General features: G+C 40.7%; 1 protein-coding gene across 3 annotated transcripts in view; it reads left to right on the top strand.

The window, feature by feature from the left end:
• The window catches only part of LOC125455154 (solute carrier family 22 member 2-like), a 55781-nt gene that overhangs the window by 18397 nt on the left and 16523 nt on the right, over positions 1 to 20861 (top strand). For 2 of the 3 annotated variants that reach the window (XR_009446133.1, XR_009446132.1), the window contains exons 7-11: positions 2129 to 2343; positions 5432 to 5540; positions 10988 to 11100; positions 12312 to 12411; positions 15992 to 17124. Coding sequence is in view for 1 of the 3 variants with exons in the window: in XM_048536828.2 (XP_048392785.1) it covers positions 2129 to 2343; positions 5432 to 5540; positions 10988 to 11100; positions 12312 to 12411; positions 15992 to 16100 (646 nt within the window). In the remaining 2 variants the exon portion in view is untranslated. Of the gene's footprint in view, positions 1 to 2128; positions 2344 to 5431; positions 5541 to 10987; positions 11101 to 12311; positions 12412 to 15991; positions 20423 to 20861 lie in introns of those variants that run through there. The other variant, XM_048536828.2, reaches the window with a different exon arrangement.

Here is a 20861-nt window from a genome sequence, read left to right as displayed (position 1 = left end):
TTACCTTCAGAGTGAATAATTGATTAATTGTCATGAGCTTGGGGGCCAAAAAATCTCATGCAGATACCAGAGTGGTTGTGACTTCTGGAAGCCCCCTTCCCATGCTCCCTATTCTTCCCTGTGCTGTATGAGATCACACTCTTCTAATTTGAACTGCACCCTTTTACTGTAAACATTCCCTCAGTGACCTTCTCAAATGAACCCCATTCCTAGTGCTCAGGTTTCCCTTTTCCCAAAGACTTCACTGACATTTGTCTGATCATAAATGCCCAAACCCCAACAACTGACCATGACCCACTCCTCAAACTGTCTAAACAAGACGGCTCCAAATAAGCATGACCCGACCCCCAAATTGATGTCTCCACAGAACATCAACTGATCCACCTGTAAATGCTGGATTGCAGCACTTTACCTGTAAGGCTGACTGTAGATCAATCCATAGAGACATAGAAAATTACAGCAGGAACAGGTCATTTGGCCCCTGGAACCTGCTTCGTACCATGTCCACACTTTTCCCTGTATTATTTGATCCCTTTAGTCCTCAGGCTGTGAAGACATGGATCCTGGACCACAGTAAACCCAACAAGGTACATTTGGTGGGGGCGGCTGTAACTAAAATAGCGGACAGAGGTCATGCCCTGAAGTTATAGAACTCTACAAGAAGGCAAAATAACTGTGGATGCTGGTAATTAGAAATGCAACCGAATTTTCTAGAAAAGCTCAGCACGTCTTGCAGCATGTGTGGAAAGAAATCAGCGTTAATATTTCAGGTCTATTGCCCCTTCTTCAGAACCCTTCCTCAGTTGTGAGGGTCTCTGAACCTGAAACGTTAACTCTGATTTCTCCCCCGAGATGCTGTCAGACCTGGTGAACTTTTCCAGCAATTTTAGTTTTTGTTTTATTTCTTTTTACCCACAAAACAAGGGTGTGTTTTCAGCAACTTTAGTACAATGGAAATTGCACCCTAAGATAGTACATAAGTATGCCAGCATTCTAGCGCACGGAGACTGGGGCAATGAATCTTTTTAAAAAAATCTCCCTTTCTTGTGTATTTATGGCAGGGTAAAACACAAATATGTCTTTCATGATTGATTTTTGAAGAGGGGTCCAGACCCGAAACGTCAGCTTTCCTGCTCTTCTGATGCTGCTTGGCCTGCTATGTTCATCCAGCTTGGCACCTTGTTATCTCAGATTCTCCAGCATCGGCAGTTCCCACTATCTCTGAATATGTCTCTAATCCTTTCTTTCAACCCTATTGTCTGAGACACAACCTACAGTAGATTGTTTTCTACTGAGAATGGATGATCAGTCCCTCCTTGTCTCTGTAGCCACAGTTTATTTGATTGGCATCTCTCATTTGAAGTATTCTCTCTGAATGCCCCTCGGTACTCTTCAAATTCACCATTCCACCCCTCAGGACTCACTACAATCCACTCAGCCACTAAATTTATATTCTTTATATTGTATTATCTTTTATAATTTACATTATCATTTGACTTGAATGTATTTCTTTTAAAAAGGTACATGTTGTACTTAAAAGTTCAATATATCCTTAAGTAACTTGGAAATATGATCAATTGCATCCTCATAATTCCACATGGCAATTTGTGCCTGCAATTCAAGGACTATTACTGGCTATAAATGCACCATGAACTTCAATTTAGTGAAGAGACAAAAGGAGCTGGCATTCCCTTTCTTAGAGCAGAGGAAGTTAACAAAAGATTTGAAAGCTTTTCAAACTTATAAACTGTTTGAATAGAGCTGATAGGAAGAAATATTTTCCATTGAGATTGATTAATACCAATTCATATGAAGACAGGAATAAAGTTGCAGAATTTGTTAGCAAACCAGCCAATGAGCTCAGTGTGGATGAAATTAATGTCATCATCATGTGGTTTAATTCCTGGTTTTAGGTAATGTAATGTCAGGCCCTGCCTCCTCACACTACCTATAGCAAAAAAAAGGAATGTAACTGTGGTTTGTGAATATTCACCAAGGATTTACCTTCAGGCAGGAAGTTAACATGAACTTAACAACATACAAATCAATTTAAACTGTAAGAACGTTGGCTTATCAATCAGTGCAATGATATGAGATTTGTTTATTAAACTTAATGTCTTTGTTTCAGGTTTACGAGTGCCTTGGTGTATCAAGGACTTGTCATGCGTTTGGGAACTCTGGGAGGAAACATTTACCTTGATTTCTTTATCTCAGGAGCTGTGGAAATCCCAGCATCAGTCATTATCATTTTAGTGATTGAACGGATTGGACGACGCCTTCCCTTTGCGGCAGGCGGTCTGGTATCAGGGGGTTCCTGTTTAATAGTGGTGTTCATACCTGAAAGTAAGTATGATGCCCTGGGGATTCTTATCCAGTTGCACTGTAATGTTGATCTGAGCTTGTAATATAATAGTAGAAACATCAGACTAATTATATTATAATGTTAATCTGTCATAAATGTAATTTGCTAACTATCATGAACATATTTGTTCCACACCACTTCATATCTCAGGGGCTCAGGATAAAGATTCACACTGGTGTATAATAAAATGGGATACAAATTAACACTGAACTGTATTGGTGAGAAATATACATTAAAGCTGGCTTGTAGTGATGGGGATTCCAGTTCATTCTGGTCAGTAGCATTGAGGAATTAGGAAGGTTCAAACTGGTCTTTTGAGATGAGGATGCATATTCACACTGGTCTAAGTGATAAGAATACAGTTTGCACTAATCTGCAGTTGTGGATATAAATTCATATCGGTTTGTGGAAATGAGGATACAGATTCAATCTAGGTTCAATCTATACAACCTAAGAAAAAGGTTAAGCTGATCTGCATTGGTGAGAATACAGGTTCATACTGGGTTGTGCAAGCTCAGCGCACAGGTTAACACTGGTCTGTGATGGCGAGGATACAAGTTTACACTGGTCTATGGGATTGAGGATTGTGATCAATGTTTGTCTGTGCAAGTTCATGATACAGGTTAGCATTCATTGATATAAGCTGTTGATACAGGGTCACATAATTTGTTGTGATGAAGTTACAGATTCACTTTGACCTGTGCAAGCTCATGATACAGGCAAACTCTCGACTTATGCAAGCTCAGGATATAAGAATACCTAATGCAGGTACATTTTCTACAGAGTTGTGTTACCAATCCAACAAAAAGATGGGACTGCTAGGTCTGGATCTTGGGTCTGAGGTGAGCTAAGTGACAGTTGGGAATACTTAGGTAGCGGTGATCATTGTACCACAAGATTTAGATTGACTATGAGAAAGGACAGGGACAATCCACAGTAAGAATAATTAAATGGGATAAGAGTAAAGTTCAGCGTGGTAAGAATGGATCAGGGCCAGATAAATTGGAATAAGAGGCCGGCAGGCAAAATGGTAACTGAAAATGGGTGGCCCTTAATCAGCAATGAGTTTGGACACAGTCGAGACATATTTCCACAAAAGGGAAAAGTAGGCCAAACAAATTCAGAGCTTCCTGGGTGGCAAAAGAGATAAATATAAAGTAGAAACAATGTGCTAATGACATTCATCAGATGGCTGAAACAACAGAAAACCAGGCTGAAAATAGAAGGTTCAGAAGGAATTGAGTAGAAAATAAGCAAAGCAAAGATAGACTATGAAAAGAGAGTGGCAGCTAACATAAAAGGGAGGCCAAAAGTCTTTCATAGTTACATAAATTGTAATAGATTGGAAAGTGAATGAGTGGATGATTAGGGACCAGAACGGAGACTTATGCATAGGGACATGGTTGAGGTATTAAATGAATGCTTGGCATTTAATTTCATGTGGAAGAAGATGCCGTCTATATCATAGTGAAAAACGAAGTAATTCAGACACTTGATGGGTTGAAAATCTGGGAAGAATGAAAAATCTGGGAAGGTTGAGGATTTAGATAGGCTGTCAGTGTTTAAAAGTTGATAAGGTGAAAGAGATATATCCAAGAATACTCGGGGAAATGAAAATTGAATTTGTGGAAGTACGGGCCAAAATTTTCCACTCTTCATTAGACTCAAGGTGGTGCCAAAGAACTGGGTAATTGCAAAAATAACATCGATGTCCATAAAGAATCTAGAGATAAGTTTAGCAACTACAGGTCAGTTAATTTAACCTCAAGAATGGGGAATCTTCTAGAAAGAGTAATATTGCTCATGGAATAAAAGGGACAGATATAGATCTAAAATTGGTTGTGTGACAGGAAACAGAAAGTAATGGTTAATTAATATTTATTAGAACTGGAATAAGGTTTATAGCGGAGTTAGGACACTTATTCTTCCTGAAATTTATTACTGTTCTTGACACTGGTGTACAGGGCACAATTTTAAAATTTGTGGATGATATGAAATTGGACAGCATTGTGAAATGTGAGGATAGAACAGAATTCAAACGACACAGACAGGTTGATGGAATGGGAATACAAATGGCAGATGAAATTTGATGCAACGGTGTGAACTGATTCATTTTAGTAGGAAGAATTGTAGAGAGAATCTAAAATGGTATGATTCTAAATTGAATTTTGAAGAAGGGTCTCAACCCGAAACATCAGCTTTCCTGCTCTTCTGATGCTGCTTGGGCTGCTGTGCTCATCCAGCTCCACACCGTGCTATATGATAAGCATTCTACATCCCACCCTAAATTTTATTCCTCACTGATACGCTTGGTTGGAATGAGTTCGAACCAACAATTTTATGGCGTTTATTTAGTTTGCCCTCTACATTTTTCTAAATTCGGCTCTCCAAACTCCCAAGTGTTTCTGATTTTCTTCTCTTGAAGTTTTACTGTTTAATGTAAATATTCACTGTGGCTTTCTTCTGGAATGTGTCATCTCCCATTTCTCCAAATTAATTTCCATCTGCCATCTAAATACCTAATTTATTAACTTCTCTATATCTCCTTGAAGTCATATATCAGTTAGCCATGCTCCCTATTTTAAAACCTTAAATTTTTCTTTAACTACTACAATCCCAATTATGTTATTTTGAAAAAAAACAATGGTCCCAACATTTATTAGAGGAAAGGACCAATGTCAGTATCCTCCTATTTCAAGAACACTAACAAATAACCGCATTATTTTTATTCCTTTAGTTTTCTATCTGAGCTGTCACATTACTTTCAACACTGTGTGTCTTAATCTTGTTAATCCCCAATGTGGCATCTTATGCCTGTTGAAAACCCACTTATCTGTGGATTATTCACATATACACAATGTCTACACATTTTCCTTTATCAATGTACTGATACTTCCTCAAATTTATTAGACACAACTTGGTTCTCACACATTTAAGTTTAATTAACTGACATCCTTGGAACTGAGTGCTTTTGTTTAACTTTGCAAAATAAATAGCAAAAAAGTGAAATATTTGGATGGTTTTCTCAGAATTATGTTTTGCAGATTGTAAATTTACTTTTCAATTCAGGTTTAACTTGGCTGAAAACAGCAGTTGCGTGCTTGGGCAGACTGGGGATAACTGTAGTTTTGGAGATGGTCTGTTTTGTAAACACAGAGCTATATCCTACATTTTTACGGTAAGTGCAAAATAATTTAAAGGAAGACCAGCAGTCTTTATGTCCAGCATGAATCAAATCATTTTGCCAGGAATTAAATTCAATTTTAACAGTTAGATTTATTGACAAGTTCTGAAAATAACAAAGCAAACTTGCAAGCGTTCAAATGTGGACAATACTATTTTAGAATTGATTAATTATACATCCCTTTGTGAAGATTTAATATGAAGGTAGCAACATCACAATTCAGGTATTTTACTTAATATAGAACATAGAAAAGTACAGCACAGGAACAGACCTTTCAAACCACCAATACTGCCATTCTAAACTAATCCCATCTGTCTGTAAATGGTCTATATCTCTCTATTCCCTGTCTGTTCATGTGACTGTCTAAATACCTTTTAAATATTTCTTCCATTCTTGCTTCTACCACCTTCCCTGGCAGCACATTCCAGGCACCTATCATCCTTTGCATAAAAAACTTGCCTCGCATATCTCCTTTAAACTTCACCCCTCTCATTTTAAATCTATGCATCCTAGTATTTGACATTTGCACCCTGGGAAAAAAAACTCAGACTGTACATGCAGTCCATGCCTCTGATAATTTTATATACGTCTATACCCATTCTTCATCTCGTTAGCCTCTGACCCAAATTTGTCCAACGTCTACTTATAGTTAATATGTTCCAATCCGGATCTGATCGACCTCTTAGTTAATACATTCCAATCCAGATCTGATCAACCAATATCCAAACCTGATCAACCTCTTTTGTTCCCTCTCTGATCTGTCCACCTCCTTCCTATAGCGTGGTGACCAGAATTACACGTAACACTCCAAATGTGGCCTAACTAAAGTTTTGTACAGCAACATGCCTTGCCAAATTTAATACTACATGCCCTGACCAATGAAGGCAAACATATCATATGCCCTCTTTACCACCTTATCCAACTGTGTTGTCACTTTCAGTGAGCTATGGACTTACACCCCAAGATTTTTCCGGAAATCAATGCTCCTTGTAGTCCTGTCTTTTACTACACAGCTGCATCCATGGACAGGTTGGTGGCTGTCATGAAGATCAAAGCCCAGCACGTTCACTGGCTGCTGTAAAATGCACCCATTGGTCCCTGGAACTGGGGGCCTGTGACAAAGAGCAGCCAGGAAGCACTCAGCCAGAGGTGGAACCTCTGGAACCACACCCAGACTCCTCTGCGCATTCCACAGGATGCCAGTCGGGTGTGTATGTCCTCCATTTCCACCCTGTCTGTCCTCCTCCAACCCCTGGACATTAACATAAAGGACGGTCTTCATGCCTTTGGCAAGAAGACTCTCGCATGTCTGCCCTGATAAACATAGCTGTCATTGGGATGGCCCCACCAAACCTCTAGGGTCAACGTGCTGAGCAACTGAGTAGTTGCTCCCTCCATCCGAGCTGCTGACCCAGAACCAGGCAATACACTAAGGCGTAGTGGGAGTGAAAGAACAAAACATGTTGAGGGCACTTTGGTGGCACATGTGATAAAGGCCTATCATACTCAGTTCCTGCATAAATGTTTCTAAGAACCAAGAGCATTTTCACACCATCCAACACCACACAGCCACAGAGAAAGTCCAGGAATGGAGGTGTGTCCTGCGACCCTACTGCATCATCTGGAAACAGGAGGAGCAAAGCATGCCCCTAGCACTGGTTCACAGTTACACTTTGTCCCTCCTCATTCGACATCATTAATTTTTGGTTTTCTCACTCCATAAAGATGTAGCTGTCAAAGAATTGTCCAGCAGTGCTGTGCAATAAAAATGTAAGATACAGAGGATATGTAGGATGGCCAGGGTATAGGCAGTCCATGTGTGTACATTGCACTGGTTTGTGACCAATGTTCTTCCTTTTTAAAAGCCTTATGATCAGTTTTTGCTGAAGTCCCCTCCAATGCAGTTTAATTCACTTACTCTGCCCACTTAAGAGTGTCCTTTCAACCATTTTCCTCACCATTGTACACGTCGGACCTCTAACCTGGAACACCCCAACTGGATGCTTAATTAGATTAGATTAGATTACCTACAGTGTGCAAACAGGCCCTTCAGCCCAACAAGTCCACACCACTCCTTGAAGCATCCCACCCAAACCCATCCCCATATAACCCACATACCCCTGAACACTACGGGCAATTTAGCAAGGCCAATCCACTTAGTTTGCACATCTTTGGACTGTGGAAGGAAACCGGAGCACCTGGAGGAAACCCATGCAGACATGGGGAGAATGTGCAAACTCCACACAGACAGTCACCCAAGGCTGGAATTGAACCCGGGTCCCTGGCGCTGTGAGGCTGCAGTGCTAACCACTGAGCCACCATGCTTGCCTGTGGTAATTCCATTAAATGGTCTGGGAGATTGGTACAGAAGGCTACCCCATACTTATGGTGCCAGAACCCCTGACTGACACATGCCTCCATAGACTTCAGCAAGGACTACGCCCCTAAGACTTATAGACATGGTTGCTTGCTTGCTGCATGTGCAGTTGGTGTGTAGGCTGCTGGTGCCGGTGTGAGATTGACATAACACACTGCCATTCAGCAAGGTCTGTATGCCCAACCCCACCAAAGCTGAGGATGCTCAGCAGCAAGACAAGCTGTTTGTTTTGTGATTGAGCTAATTAATACAACAAGCATGGCAAGGCACGAATGCTGTCAGCATGCAGGAAATCGCTAAGCAACTACGTGCTAAAAAAGTGAGCATTTCAAAATGCGGCCTAATTCAATCTGCAAGTTGTCCTTGCACACAAAGTGCCTCAGCTGCAGCCTTTCAATGCTAGTTTCTAGTGCACCTTGCAATGCACTGCCAGTGCAAAGTAGAAGTGCCAGGATGGTTACAACCAATTTTCCCTCTCCAAGGATTTGCATACATTGATTGGCATGCCATTGCTGCTTGCAGCATGGACTTCTGGTTTCAGAAGCTACTGTCATGCATGGATGTTGAAGATCTGCGCAGGGGAAGAAAAAACAATGGGAGAGCTGGCTGTAATGAGTTGGCAGATGCCAGATTTCAAAGTCCATGGAGTGGGGTTGAATGCATTTTGTGCCAGTTAAATGTGCCCTAGGGTCTGGTTTAGTTGCAAGCAACATGGTCATTCAGAATAAATGGTGAACTGAATCCATTTTGGCTTCCTTTTCATGTTTGCCTGACATCTAGCTTGTTCAGCGATTTTGATAAGGTGCAAGGCACAGTATTAGTGAGGGAAGCTGTGACCTTAAGAAGTCATATAACATGTGGTGATCCCTGTCAATTGACTTCTCATAGCTACCTCGCAAAAATCTTGCCATACTACCTGTGCAAAGTATAAAAAATGGAGTGAGATGATCTTTACATTGAGATGGATGTCATTGGACTTCTTATCTCATTCTACCACAAATCTAATTTTTTTCTCTTCCCATGGACATTAGCAGACCTCAGCAACCAACATTTTCTGTTTCCATTTTGAATTTCTAACATTCCCTGTTTTCTGTGTGTCAATTTATATTTATTTAGCCCCTTTACCATAATGAAACAACTCAAATCACTTCACAGAGGCATGAGGAAACAAAATATAACACCCTAAGCCACATTGATAGGTTTTAAGGAGTACCTTAAAATGGAAAATCAGGGTAGAGACGCAAAACATTGAAGAGAGGGAATAGAGCTTATGGCCTAGGCAGTTGAAGGCATGACCACCAGATGTGGAACAATTAAAATCAGGAATGCTGTAGAGGCCGGAATTAGCAGGATGTTACCGCTACTGGAGTGTTTGAGTTATGAGGAGAGGCTGGATATGCTGGGACCTTTTCTCCCTGGAGCGTAAGAGGTTGAGGGGTGATCTCATAAAGGCTTATAAAATTATGAGAGGTGTAGATAAAGTGAATAGCCAAGGTCTTTTCCCTAGGGTAGGGAGTTCAAAACATATGTTTAAATTGACAGGCGGAGGACTTAAAAAGGACCTGAGGGGCAACTTTTTACATAGAGGGAGATGACAGATGTAGGTACAGTTACAGCATTTAAAAAACATGCGGACAGGTACATGGAAAGTAATGTTTAGAGTGATATGGGCTAAATGTAGGCAAATGGGACTAGTTTAGTTTGGGGAAACCTGGTCAGCATGGACATATTGGATGGAAGGGCCTGTCTCCATTTTGTTTGCCTCTAATGACTCCATCTTGCCATAATCCACGTTGATCAGATTCATGTAGAATGACATCTGTTAGGTGCTATTACAGAGGGAAACATTTTTTTGGCATTCACTCTGCTAAGTCACTTCAAGAACTTGTAAGCCTCAATAAAATCATGTCTCATTCTTCTAAACTGCAAAGGACATTAGCCCAGGTTTTCATCAGACGACTTCCCCAACCACAACCTAACTACCAGTAAAATGAATCTTCTTTTGACTGCTACAAATACTTCCACTTTTCCTTTCCCTGTATTATTAGGCATCCCATCTACTACTAACCCCGAATGCTGCTATCCCACTGCTTCCTCATAAACACTGGGGTCAATGATTCTATTACTTGGAAATGTTCCCGTCATTATTTGTTCAGTCAGACATAAACTGTCTTCAAATTTTGTCAAAAGTAACATTTCTAATGTGATAATTAGAATTCAATTTCTGATTAACTCATAAAATTTCTGTGTCTGAGTACTCAAATTAATATTTTTACCTCAGACCTAGGGTGCAAACTCATGACAGTCCAGAGTCCAGGTGAATGATCAATCTGGGGTTTGAGCCGGTGTCAGTCTAGGGTCCATGTCGATGTCAGTCTCGGGTCAACATCAGTCCAAGATCTGAATCAATGCTCTGGGAACCGAGTTGATGCTTGATCTGTGGTCTGAATCAGTGCTCACTCTGGGGTCTGTGTTGATGCTCACCCTGGGGTCTGAGTTATTGCTCAGTCTGTCATCTGGGTCAATGTTTTATTTAGAGTTATCATTTTGCCAGCTGAAGAGATTTAATGAATAGATCCTCCCTCAGCTTTAAACATGCAGAAGCCTAATAATGTGCTTTGCGAAGTCTCACATCATCACTCTCTTAGGTATTTGTTCAATGCTAGAACCCCAGTCTCAATTTCCTGGGAGCCTCCTGTCATTTAAACAGAGCTTAATGAATTTCCAACCAGTTTCATAGACTATTACTGGAGCAGGAAAGCAGATTTGATCCCACAAGATCAAGAAATATTTGAGAAAGGAAACTTTCTAGTATAAACAAAACTGGAAATTGCTGAGTCTCCCCAGCATTTTCTGTTTTTGTTTGATTCAGATTTTCAACATTTGCGATTGTTTTGATTGGCTCCTCTCAGTATGGAGTCATATCATGGTTACAGCAAAATAGGTCCAAAATTCACACAGATAATCAGGTAACAAAGCAAATTATATTTCTGTCATGATTTTGGAAATGTGAACATGCGAGCCTCATACGCTAGAGGATATAAACCATAATATTCTCTATCAGGAACTTTGCTGTTGCTGCGTGTGGAGTGCTATGTGACATCGGAGGAGTTGTTTCCCCTTTCATCGTGTATAGGTTGGCTGCTATCTGGATTGAAATGCCTCTTGTAGTTTTTGGTGAGTATATTGAGCTTAGTTTAAGCTTTTGTCACAGGCAATCATTCCATTATGTGAAAGGTGTACCCTTATATATGTGACAAATCTCAAATTAATTCTCTTTTGGGGTTTTCTCAATGCTTCTTTTCTTCGCCTCTATTTTTCTCATCTAGTGAACTAAACACAAACAGGGTTGTTTTGACTCGTAGGCTGTCCACGTGTCTGCCACAGTCCAAGACTGGATGTAAAATTCAAGCTGTGTGTCAGGATGGCAATGCACTGACATCATTGGGAATTACCAGGATGTTTGAACTTCTGATGGGTAATACACCCAATCCCCAGGCCCCTCTACAAAAATTTCTAAATTAAATTTGGAGACTTCGGACAGTTCTTATCTGGGTCGTTACCTGGAAGTGTTAGGGACAATAAAGCCTTAGTCAAATTTATAACTTACTAACCAACTGACTTTCCAGCCACCCAGGCTATCACTCGCACCGACCCCTTTCAGATGATTTTGAAATCTGACCTAAACCAAATAACACCTGAACTCTGAGCTTCCCCCCCAACCCTACTCCCCCCAACACTATCCCATCAATGATTACCTGACAAAAGCCTGCACAACCCGGGACTACCCACCCTGAGAATCCCCCCTTCACCCAAATACCTGCAGTCCATTTACCCACACCACCCTACCCAGATATCATCTCACCAACCTATCCATTCACTAACATTCACACGGGATTCTTGAACTTACCATGCGGCAGCTAGTGTTGTAAGAAGAGGGTGTTTCCAGTCAGGCACTGGCACCATAAAGGAGTTCTTTATGTACGCTGCTTTCTGTGTTTCTGAAGAAGCCAGGCTCAGAAGACCTGGGTTAGAATGCAAAGCATAATGAGATAGTGAAAAGTTTGGGGGCAGCAGTAACATAATGATGATTACAGGTTCATGGAAGATCTGAGCTAATGTTTCATTTGGGGTGGGGAGTGTCTATCTTATAATGCTTAAAGTGCTGCACATATGTCGGTACATTGCATAGGCTGCATGGAACAAAGGATCCATCATTACTTATATATTTGTACCTTTTCCTCTAAAACTCTGCTTCTCTTTTTCTGAATATTTTGGAAGAAAAATTGATTTAAACCAATTTTTCTACATTTTTTAAACTTTATGTTTGATATCCATTGCTTTGTTTACATTTTTCCTCTTTTGAGTCTCTGTCAATTCATTCTCAGGGGTGACTGGTTTGTTTGCTGGTGTCCTAGTGTTACTCTTACCTGAAACAAAGGGAGTGCCTTTACCAGATACCATCGAGGATGCAGAGAACATTAGACGGTAAATAAAATTACACTTGCATGAGCATTGTGATATTCAGACCTGGCTCAATCCAATGCCCATGATCAATTCTGTGGGTACTGATAATTGTTGAATAATAATCCCTTGGGATCAAAGATGTTGCTACTGTGATTCCATGGGTTTTGAGATGACTGATTTCCGCTAAGTAATTTGCTGAGCCTGTCACCTGCAGGGCAGTTATCTTGTATTTCAAGTGAATGTTGCTTCCTGCAAATTAAGATAATTGCTTGGCTATAGGTCACTGCACATATATCGTCCCTGAGTCAGATTGCTTCCTATATCTAAGCAAACATGGTCAATTTATTCTAACACTCTTTTATTCACACCATACATTGTAAGTTCCCACATGCAATTCTCAAGTGAAATATCTAAGACGTCCTCCTGCACATGCTTGTTTTCTGGTGCCTTCACTCTTGATTTCAGAGTATCCCAATCAATTGAAATGGATAGGCAGAATATATCCAAAACATCTCATTATACCACATTTTAAATGGGCCAGATGGAAGAGGTTTTTGGAGGTTTGTGTGTTGTCCGATACCTCAACTTCCCCTCCTCTCTGTTCCCCACAATGCCTCTTTAGTTTGTGCCTTCATAAATCGTCCCTAGTGTGGCAATCACAAGCCAAGTACTCCCATGAGTTGGTGGGGTGTTTGACCTCTTCAGGGATGTTTTGACATATTTCAAAACTGTTTCCTTTGTCCTGGGAGTTTCCTGACAGGTCAGAGCTGCCTCATGAGTCTTCTGTCAAACATACAAACAACTGGTCAGCAGAACTGATTTTAAGTGATTAGCACCTCTTTGCCAGGCATAATGACTTGGGACAGGATCTTGCAATTGGACCACCTTTCTTGTGAGCGGATTTGAATATTAAAACTTGAGGCTAAGGTCTTAGATTATTGGGCTCATGATTCCCATGCTCCAATAGGGTTCAGGTGCTTGGAATATCTGCATCAATAACGCAAAGCACTGGCGAAGTTGCTTTTCAACTATTTACTTAATGCCCAACATTTGAATGTATTCAAGGCTGACATGCTTTCTGTTTATATTTTTTACTGGTAGTTAAGTTGGTTTGTCAGTGTGCTTTGTTCTCCATTTTATCCACCTTATCTCATCCACCATTCTGTTCTGAGGTACATAATCTATAGAGGCAAGTAGTCCCCCAAGGACGTTATACTACTGGTCATTTTGCATTGGTGAAATTTAAAAGTGACAGTTTCTGAGCTATTTGAATGTAGGAATACAAATCATAGTTAATGCCAGTCTTGTCCACAATCACAGTGTCTGGATAATAATTGCTCTCCAAGATTGTTTCTCACCACAAGTCCAGAGATGAAGAAAGCAATCCTAAAGGTCTCATTGTTACTTTCATTCTTAAAAAATATCATTCAAAGAATATGGGTGCTGTTTTCATGACTAGTATTTGTTGTCTATCCCTAGCTGACTGAACTCTTCTTGAACTGTCACAGTCTGTGTAGTTAAGCTATTTCTGTGAATGAAGGGTCTCTGATGAAGGGTCTAGGCCTGAAACGTCAGCTTTTGTGCTCCTGAGATGCTGCTGGGCCTGCTGTGTTCATCCAGCATCATATTTTACTATCTTGGATTCTCCAGCATCTGCAGTTCCCATTATCACCAAGCTACTTCTGTACAGCTTTTAGGGAGGCAATTCCTGGATTTGATCCAGCAAAGATGAAGGAATGTCAAAATGTATCCATTTCAGAATAGTGTCTATTGAGCACTGCTGTTTTCATAAGATTGTTTGCCCTTGACCTACTGAGGAAACAATTTGAGAGATGCTTTTTAAGATAATCTGCCTAGTTGTTGAATTGCATCTTGTGCATGGTAAATCTTTCTGCTATGAGATACAACAAAAATGGTGAATGGTGTGAAAGTTACAATAATGGAAGGGGTTACAATCAATTTAATTGTTTTGTCCTGGGTGATCTTGAGCATCTGGAGTGCTTTTGCAACTGCATCAAGCCTTTCAAGTAGAGAGTACTTCATCATTTTAACTGTCAAGATGGGTTAATTCAGCTCATAATTAAATGTAAATAGGCCAATTTCTCTGGAAAAGTTCTGGCAAATGATCTTAATACTTCGACTTTGAACTGGTCCTGAAATTCAAGTAACAATGGACAGGCCATTCAGGAACTTGAGAAGTCCCCATGACCCAGTAAGGGTCATATGTCCAAGTTCATGTTTGTAACTTGCTTTGAACAATCAAATTTCTTGCTTTGATATCCTGTGAGATTGCAAATAAAAACACAGAAATGCGTGACTGGAAAATAATTGTGCAATATAGCTACTTAATGACTAAGCTTTAATTAAGACTATACAAAGAAAACCAAGGTAATTACAATTCAAATTTGAAATGGCACTCCACTTATGGACTTAAACCTATTTAGGCAAGAATTGCTGACCAGTTTATCTTAATCTCAAAATTTCAGATATCACTTTGCAGGCCCACCATTGATATAGACCTCACTGCATCCCCTGTCACTGTACTGGAACAGGAAGCCAATGCCACAAACATCACTGTTGTGCATCCATTGAATGATTGCCACTGAGTTGCTTATTCTGCTTTTTGTGGCACATTGTAGGTGTAAAGACTTCTATAATGCCAGTGGACACTGCATGCTCCCACTCAATGAACACCTGAGAGTTGACATAAGGGCAGAACACAGGCAGACAGTGAGGTATTATGATACTCTCCTTGGCCTGCTGCCTGGACATATTCATGGATACTTTGACCTAGCCGTGGAGTAGACCCAGTCTTCTATCTAGCTTGCAAGGAGAAGAATATGGCTGTAGTGAAGTATTGGAAGTTAGCTGGCAGAGGAACTATACCTTGAAAGTCTGTTGGATTGCAAAGTTGTATGTGGCAGGGGCTAGGGCACTGAATAGATCCTGGTGTAAGTGCCAAGAAGCAGGTCTACCCTTGACTTTCACTACAGATCCAAGAAAAACTGAAGAGGGCTGGTGGTAATGTCTTGTGATCTGTCTGCCACTGGTAGGTAGGTACGCAGTAGATAGGGAGGACTAGCAACTTAAGTGGCCACAAGCTATTGTATAACATTGTTCACTCTCAGAATTATAGAATCCATAAAAAAAGTTATGGATTCCTGAATCCCAACAAAATTTGCTGCGCTATGTAAGGAGGCTGCATTTGATTAAAGAAGGTATTTTCCGTTCTTCCAAGTGTCAAGCCAGGGTCCTAGTCTGGGCAGTATTTCACAAAGAGGACCTACTTCCATCATTAAGTCTACTTCCCCTCAATCATCCCACTCCCACCCCCAAATTTTCACGGCTTGTATTCTACTTGCCTCATCAGTGCCTCTCTAACCTGAGCAGAAACTCATACACAAGGTCAGGACTAGGTACTTCTGGACTCCAGGCTAATGTTCAGTCTTGTGCTGGGGCAAGAGTTTTCAGTTTCAACATGCTTAGCATTGAAGAAAACAAGTATTGAAAGGGAGAAAAGAAAATGGGATCCCTTAAAGCTGAATTTCATACTAAGAACATTGAGGTTCAAATTGGTATAAATATTTGTTTGTTCCTTTAGGTGGAAGACAAGTGCTTTAAAGACACACTATCAACAGATTGTTCAACATTCAACAGAAACTCATAATATGAAGGACACTGATGCAGTGAAGGTTGTCCTCAGCTCATGAACTGGATTGCAGCATTAACCACAAAAATTGGCCAGTTAGATTTATATTTCATGCTGTCTACTGTGTACTATGATATATTGTTGTTATATATTATGCATAATTATATAGAGTGCTATAACTATTATGATTCTACGATGAATTTAAAAACATAAATTTACTGTCACTTCACTTTCTCAAAAATACATTTTGACAATTGGTTTGAAGTTGAATATAAAACTGAAAATTTATGTTTGGATTACTTTAATGAACATTACTGAAAATTTCACAATAATAGGTATAAATTGGAGCCTGGAAAAGAATTTCATGAATATTTATCGATCAAGTCACGCTTTATTAAATGTACAATCTCCACAATATATAAATCTGAATATTTAGTAATTGCCATTGGATTATACAAAGAGAATGCAAAAATGTTAAATACAGGTAACTTAAGGTAGTAAACGTTATTGAACTACATGAACAACTTAAAGTATATTTTTCCTGAACCAATTTATTTCAACTGACTTTTATTTTTTTCAAGAATTCTTAAGAATAGGACAAACCCTGTTCCTTTCTCATTGACCACGTGGAGCAATCCAATCTAGTTACCTCAACAAGTTAATGTAAACAAAGAACTGCAGATGGTGGAGATCTGAAACAAAGAAAATGGAAATTGTTGAGGAATTTCAACAGATGTGGCAGCAACAGTGAAAACAAAGTTATGTTTTGGTCACTGAAGGCAAAATGTTAACTCTGTGTTTACTCCACAGATGCTGCCAGGCCTGCTGAGTTTATCCATCCATTTGTGTTTTTTCTGTTTCACTTCATTAGGTTTTTTTTCTTCATTTGTGGCATATGGGTGTTACTGGCAGGCCAGCATTTATTGCTTGTCGCTAAATGCATTGTAAAGGTGGTGGTGGGCTGCCTACTTGACGCATTGTAATTTCTTGTTCTATAGGTAGATCTACAATGCCAATAGGGAGGGAATTCTAGGTTTTTCACCTAATGGCAGTGAAGTACAACATTATATTTCCAAATCGGGATGGTGAGTAGCTTCAAGGGCAACTTGCAACTGGTGATGTTCCCATGCATTTTCTGCCCTTGTCTTTTTGGATGGAAATGGTTGTGAGTTTAGATGATTCTGTCTAAGGATCTTTGGCCAATTTCTGCTGTATCTTGTAGTTAGTAGTTCGTATACACTGCTACTATTGAGTGTCAATTGCATGGGGAGTGCTTGTGGATGTGTTTCTAATCAAACAAACTGCTTTGTCCTGGATGGCATCAAGCTCCTTGAGTATTGTTAGAGTTGCATTCATCCAAGCAAGTGGATATATTCCAAAACATTTTAGATGGCGGACAGGCTTCAGAGAGTCAAGAGGCGAGTTACTTGCTGCAGTATTCCTAGCCTCGGATAAACTATTGTACCCACTGTATATGGCAAATCCTGGTGAGTTTCCGGACAATGGTAACCTCAAGATATTGATAGTTGGGGATTCAGTGATGGTAATGTCATTGAATGTCAAGGAATTGCGTTTTTTTTTGTTTCTTGTTGGAGATGGTCACTGCTTGGCATTTGTGTGATGTGAATGTTACTTGCCACTTGTCAACCCAAGCCTTGACATTGTCCAGATCTTGTTGCAATTGAAAATGGAGTGCTTCAGGAGTTGATAGTAGTACTGAATATTTTGCAATCTTCTGCAAACATCCATTTCAGACGTAATGATGGAGGGAATATCATTGATGAAGCATCTGCAGGAGATTGGACTTAGCACACTACCCTGAGGAACTCCTGCAGAGATGTCCTACAGCTGAGATGCCTGATATCCAAAAACTGCACCTATTTTCCTATGTGCCAGGTATGACTCCAACCAGTGGAGAGTTTGCCCACATTTCTATTCATAGAAATCATAGAATCTCTGCAGTGTGGAAGCAGGCCATTCAGTCTATCGGGTCCACATCGACACACCCCCTACCCCATCCCAGTAACCCTTCATTTACCATGGATAATCCACTTAGCCCTGGACACTATGGGCAATTCAGCATAGCCAATCCACCTGACATGTACAATTTTTGGAGGAAATCGGAGCACCTGGAAGAAAACCATTGATTCCAGTTTTGCTAGCACTCCTTGATAACACAATTGGTCAAATGCAGCCTTGATGTCACGAGCTGTTACTCTCACCTCACCTCTGCAATTTGGCTGTTTTGACCATATTTGAACCAAGGCTGTAATGAGATCAGCAGCTGACTGTCCCTGCTGGAAACCCAATTGGGCATTATTGTGCAGGTTTTTACTAAGTAGGTGCTGCTTGATAGCGCTGTTGATGACACCATTATTCACTACTGATAGTTGAAAATACTCTGATGAGTTGTTAATCAGCTGGGATGGGTTTGTCCTGCTTTTTTCTAAAGGTCATACCTGGGCAATTTTCCACAATGTGAGATAGGTACCAGTGTTGTAACTATACTGGAACAGCTTGGCTAGGCGAGCAGTGACTTCTGGAGCACAAGTCTTCAGTACTGTTGCCAGAATGTTGTCAGGGCCCATAATCTTTGCAGTATCCAGTGTCTCCAAACATTTCTTCATATTGTGTTAAGTGAATCAAATTGGCTAAAAACTGGTTTCTTCTAAGTGTTGTTCAACAAGGAGGTGTGTTGATTCATCTGTCTAGGGAGAACAGAGACAAGACATACCCAGGGATGGTGATGGTGGTGTCTGGGACATTGTATGCAAGATTTGATTCAGTAAGTATAACTGTAGCAGGCTGTTGTTTGTCTAGACTGTGCAACATAATACCCACGAGGCAATGCAAGGTTTCTTGGTCCTTCTGGCTCTACTTCATTGATTTTTTAAAACAGTTGATGCAATTATATCTCCACAATAATAGATTATTTTTAGGCTAATTGTTCAATGAAAAGTTTGAGTATGTGCTGTTGGAAGCTCCTTGAGAAAAACATTATCTCAGATAAAAGCAGGGTCAAGTCACCATAGTCCCAGAAGACCATAGGGCTTCTGTCATTAGAAAGAGGCAAGTGGTGCTGGTTTCAACGCTGGGTACCATGCCTACAGTGAGGCTGAGAAAGAGGAACCTTCATGGTAATCTCAGCCTCAGCGTGTTCACATACAGTGCCTCTCAAAGCCACCATCCAGCCAATTGAGCTACCCAAGCACCACACAGCCCCCTGGTTGATAGGCTGGATTTAGAGCAATCAGGTCAGCTTGTGAAGCTGTTTAAAAAAAAGTTATCCATTGGGAGAAAAAATGTACTCCTCTTTGATTGGCAGCTGCATATTTCACAAACTTGAGGAGCCAGTCCTTATCGCTACCTGTACAGAAACCAGCAGAAGAAGAGAATATCATGAAGCTAGGGCAAGAACACATTTATCAAATTATATCGCCAAATAAAATGACTACCCCACACGTCAATCACGCACTTCTTTTCTCACCTTTGTGTCACGAATGGGGTCTGACACATGGACGTGGGGGTGGAGGGGGCGGAGTCAAGATGGCCACGCCTTTTCCTCGGGTCGTGTGACCATGTGCCCCAGGCTACGCAGGATCGTTGGGTGAATAGCCTGCCAATCTGTATGAGCACTATCCAAAGAAGCCCATCTGGTGATGAAGATTGGCACTTGGGTCGCCTAGTAACTGGTATCTCCCTGCACAATGGCAGTCATTGGCTGAGGAGTCTCCATGTGTCTGATTGCTGAGTCCCGCTTCTGTTGTAGAGTATGGGCTTCTGGTTGCCGACTGCTGCCATGGAGAATGGAAACAGACCCTTTGATCCAACTCGTCCACACTGACCAGGACGGATTTCTCTCTTCAGGCCTGGCTGTAGGCTGTGCAGACTCAGCTTGGTGATTGTTCTTTCTGAGCAGGTTTCCATCACCCCACTTTCCACATGAAGTCATGACAGCTGGCAGGGGTCCTGCTCGAGGTCAGCCTCTCCATTTCACTTTCGCCTCAGCCTTTTCCCGGCTCTGCCATTGACAAACATTTTTGTATCCTCTTTAGCCACAGGTGAGGTCCCAGAGGACTGGGGAATACCCAATGTTGTAAGAAGGGTAGCATAGATAGTCCTGGAAGTAACAGATCTGCGAGTCTCAAGTCAGTGGGAGGGAAATTATTGGAAAAGATTTTCAGGGAAAAGGTCCAAATGTGCTTAGAAGCAAATGGACTTATTAATGATAGACAGCATGGCTTTCTGCAGGGATGTACATGCCTCTAATTTGTTCGCGTTTTTTGAAGAATTGACAATATTGTCACATATATTCAAAATAAAATGTTGTGAAAATTGTGCACCATTGCTTGTACATAAGTGCCATTTACAGAATAAAATAAAGATGATAACTTAAAGATAGAAGATAACTTAAAGATAACTTCTGAACAGATGACGAGGATGTTGATGTTGTCTACATGAACTTCAGTAAAGCCTTTGACAAGGTCCCTCATGGCAGACTGCAACAAAAGGTGAAGTCACATGGTATCAGAGGTGAGCTGGCAAGATGGATACAGAACTGGCCTTTTCCTAGGAGACAGAGGGTAGTGGTAAAAGGATGCTTCTCAGAATAGAAGCCTGTGACTAGTGGTGTTCCAGAAATCAGTGCTGGGACTGCTGCTGTTCACAGTCTACGTAAATGATTTGGAAGAAAAAGTAGCTGGTCTAATTAGTAACTTTGTGGACAATACAAAGATTGGTGGAGTTGTGGATAGTGAGGAAGATTGTCAGAGGATATAGCAGGATATAGATCAGTTGGAGGCATGGCCAGAAAAGTGGCAGA

The sequence above is a fragment of the Stegostoma tigrinum genome, chromosome 9 (assembly GCF_030684315.1).
Source record: "Stegostoma tigrinum isolate sSteTig4 chromosome 9, sSteTig4.hap1, whole genome shotgun sequence".
Taxonomy (NCBI): Eukaryota; Metazoa; Chordata; class Chondrichthyes; order Orectolobiformes; family Stegostomatidae; genus Stegostoma; species Stegostoma tigrinum.
Note: the sequence above shows the minus strand (reverse complement) of the source record. Positions and strands in the feature narration are given on the sequence as shown.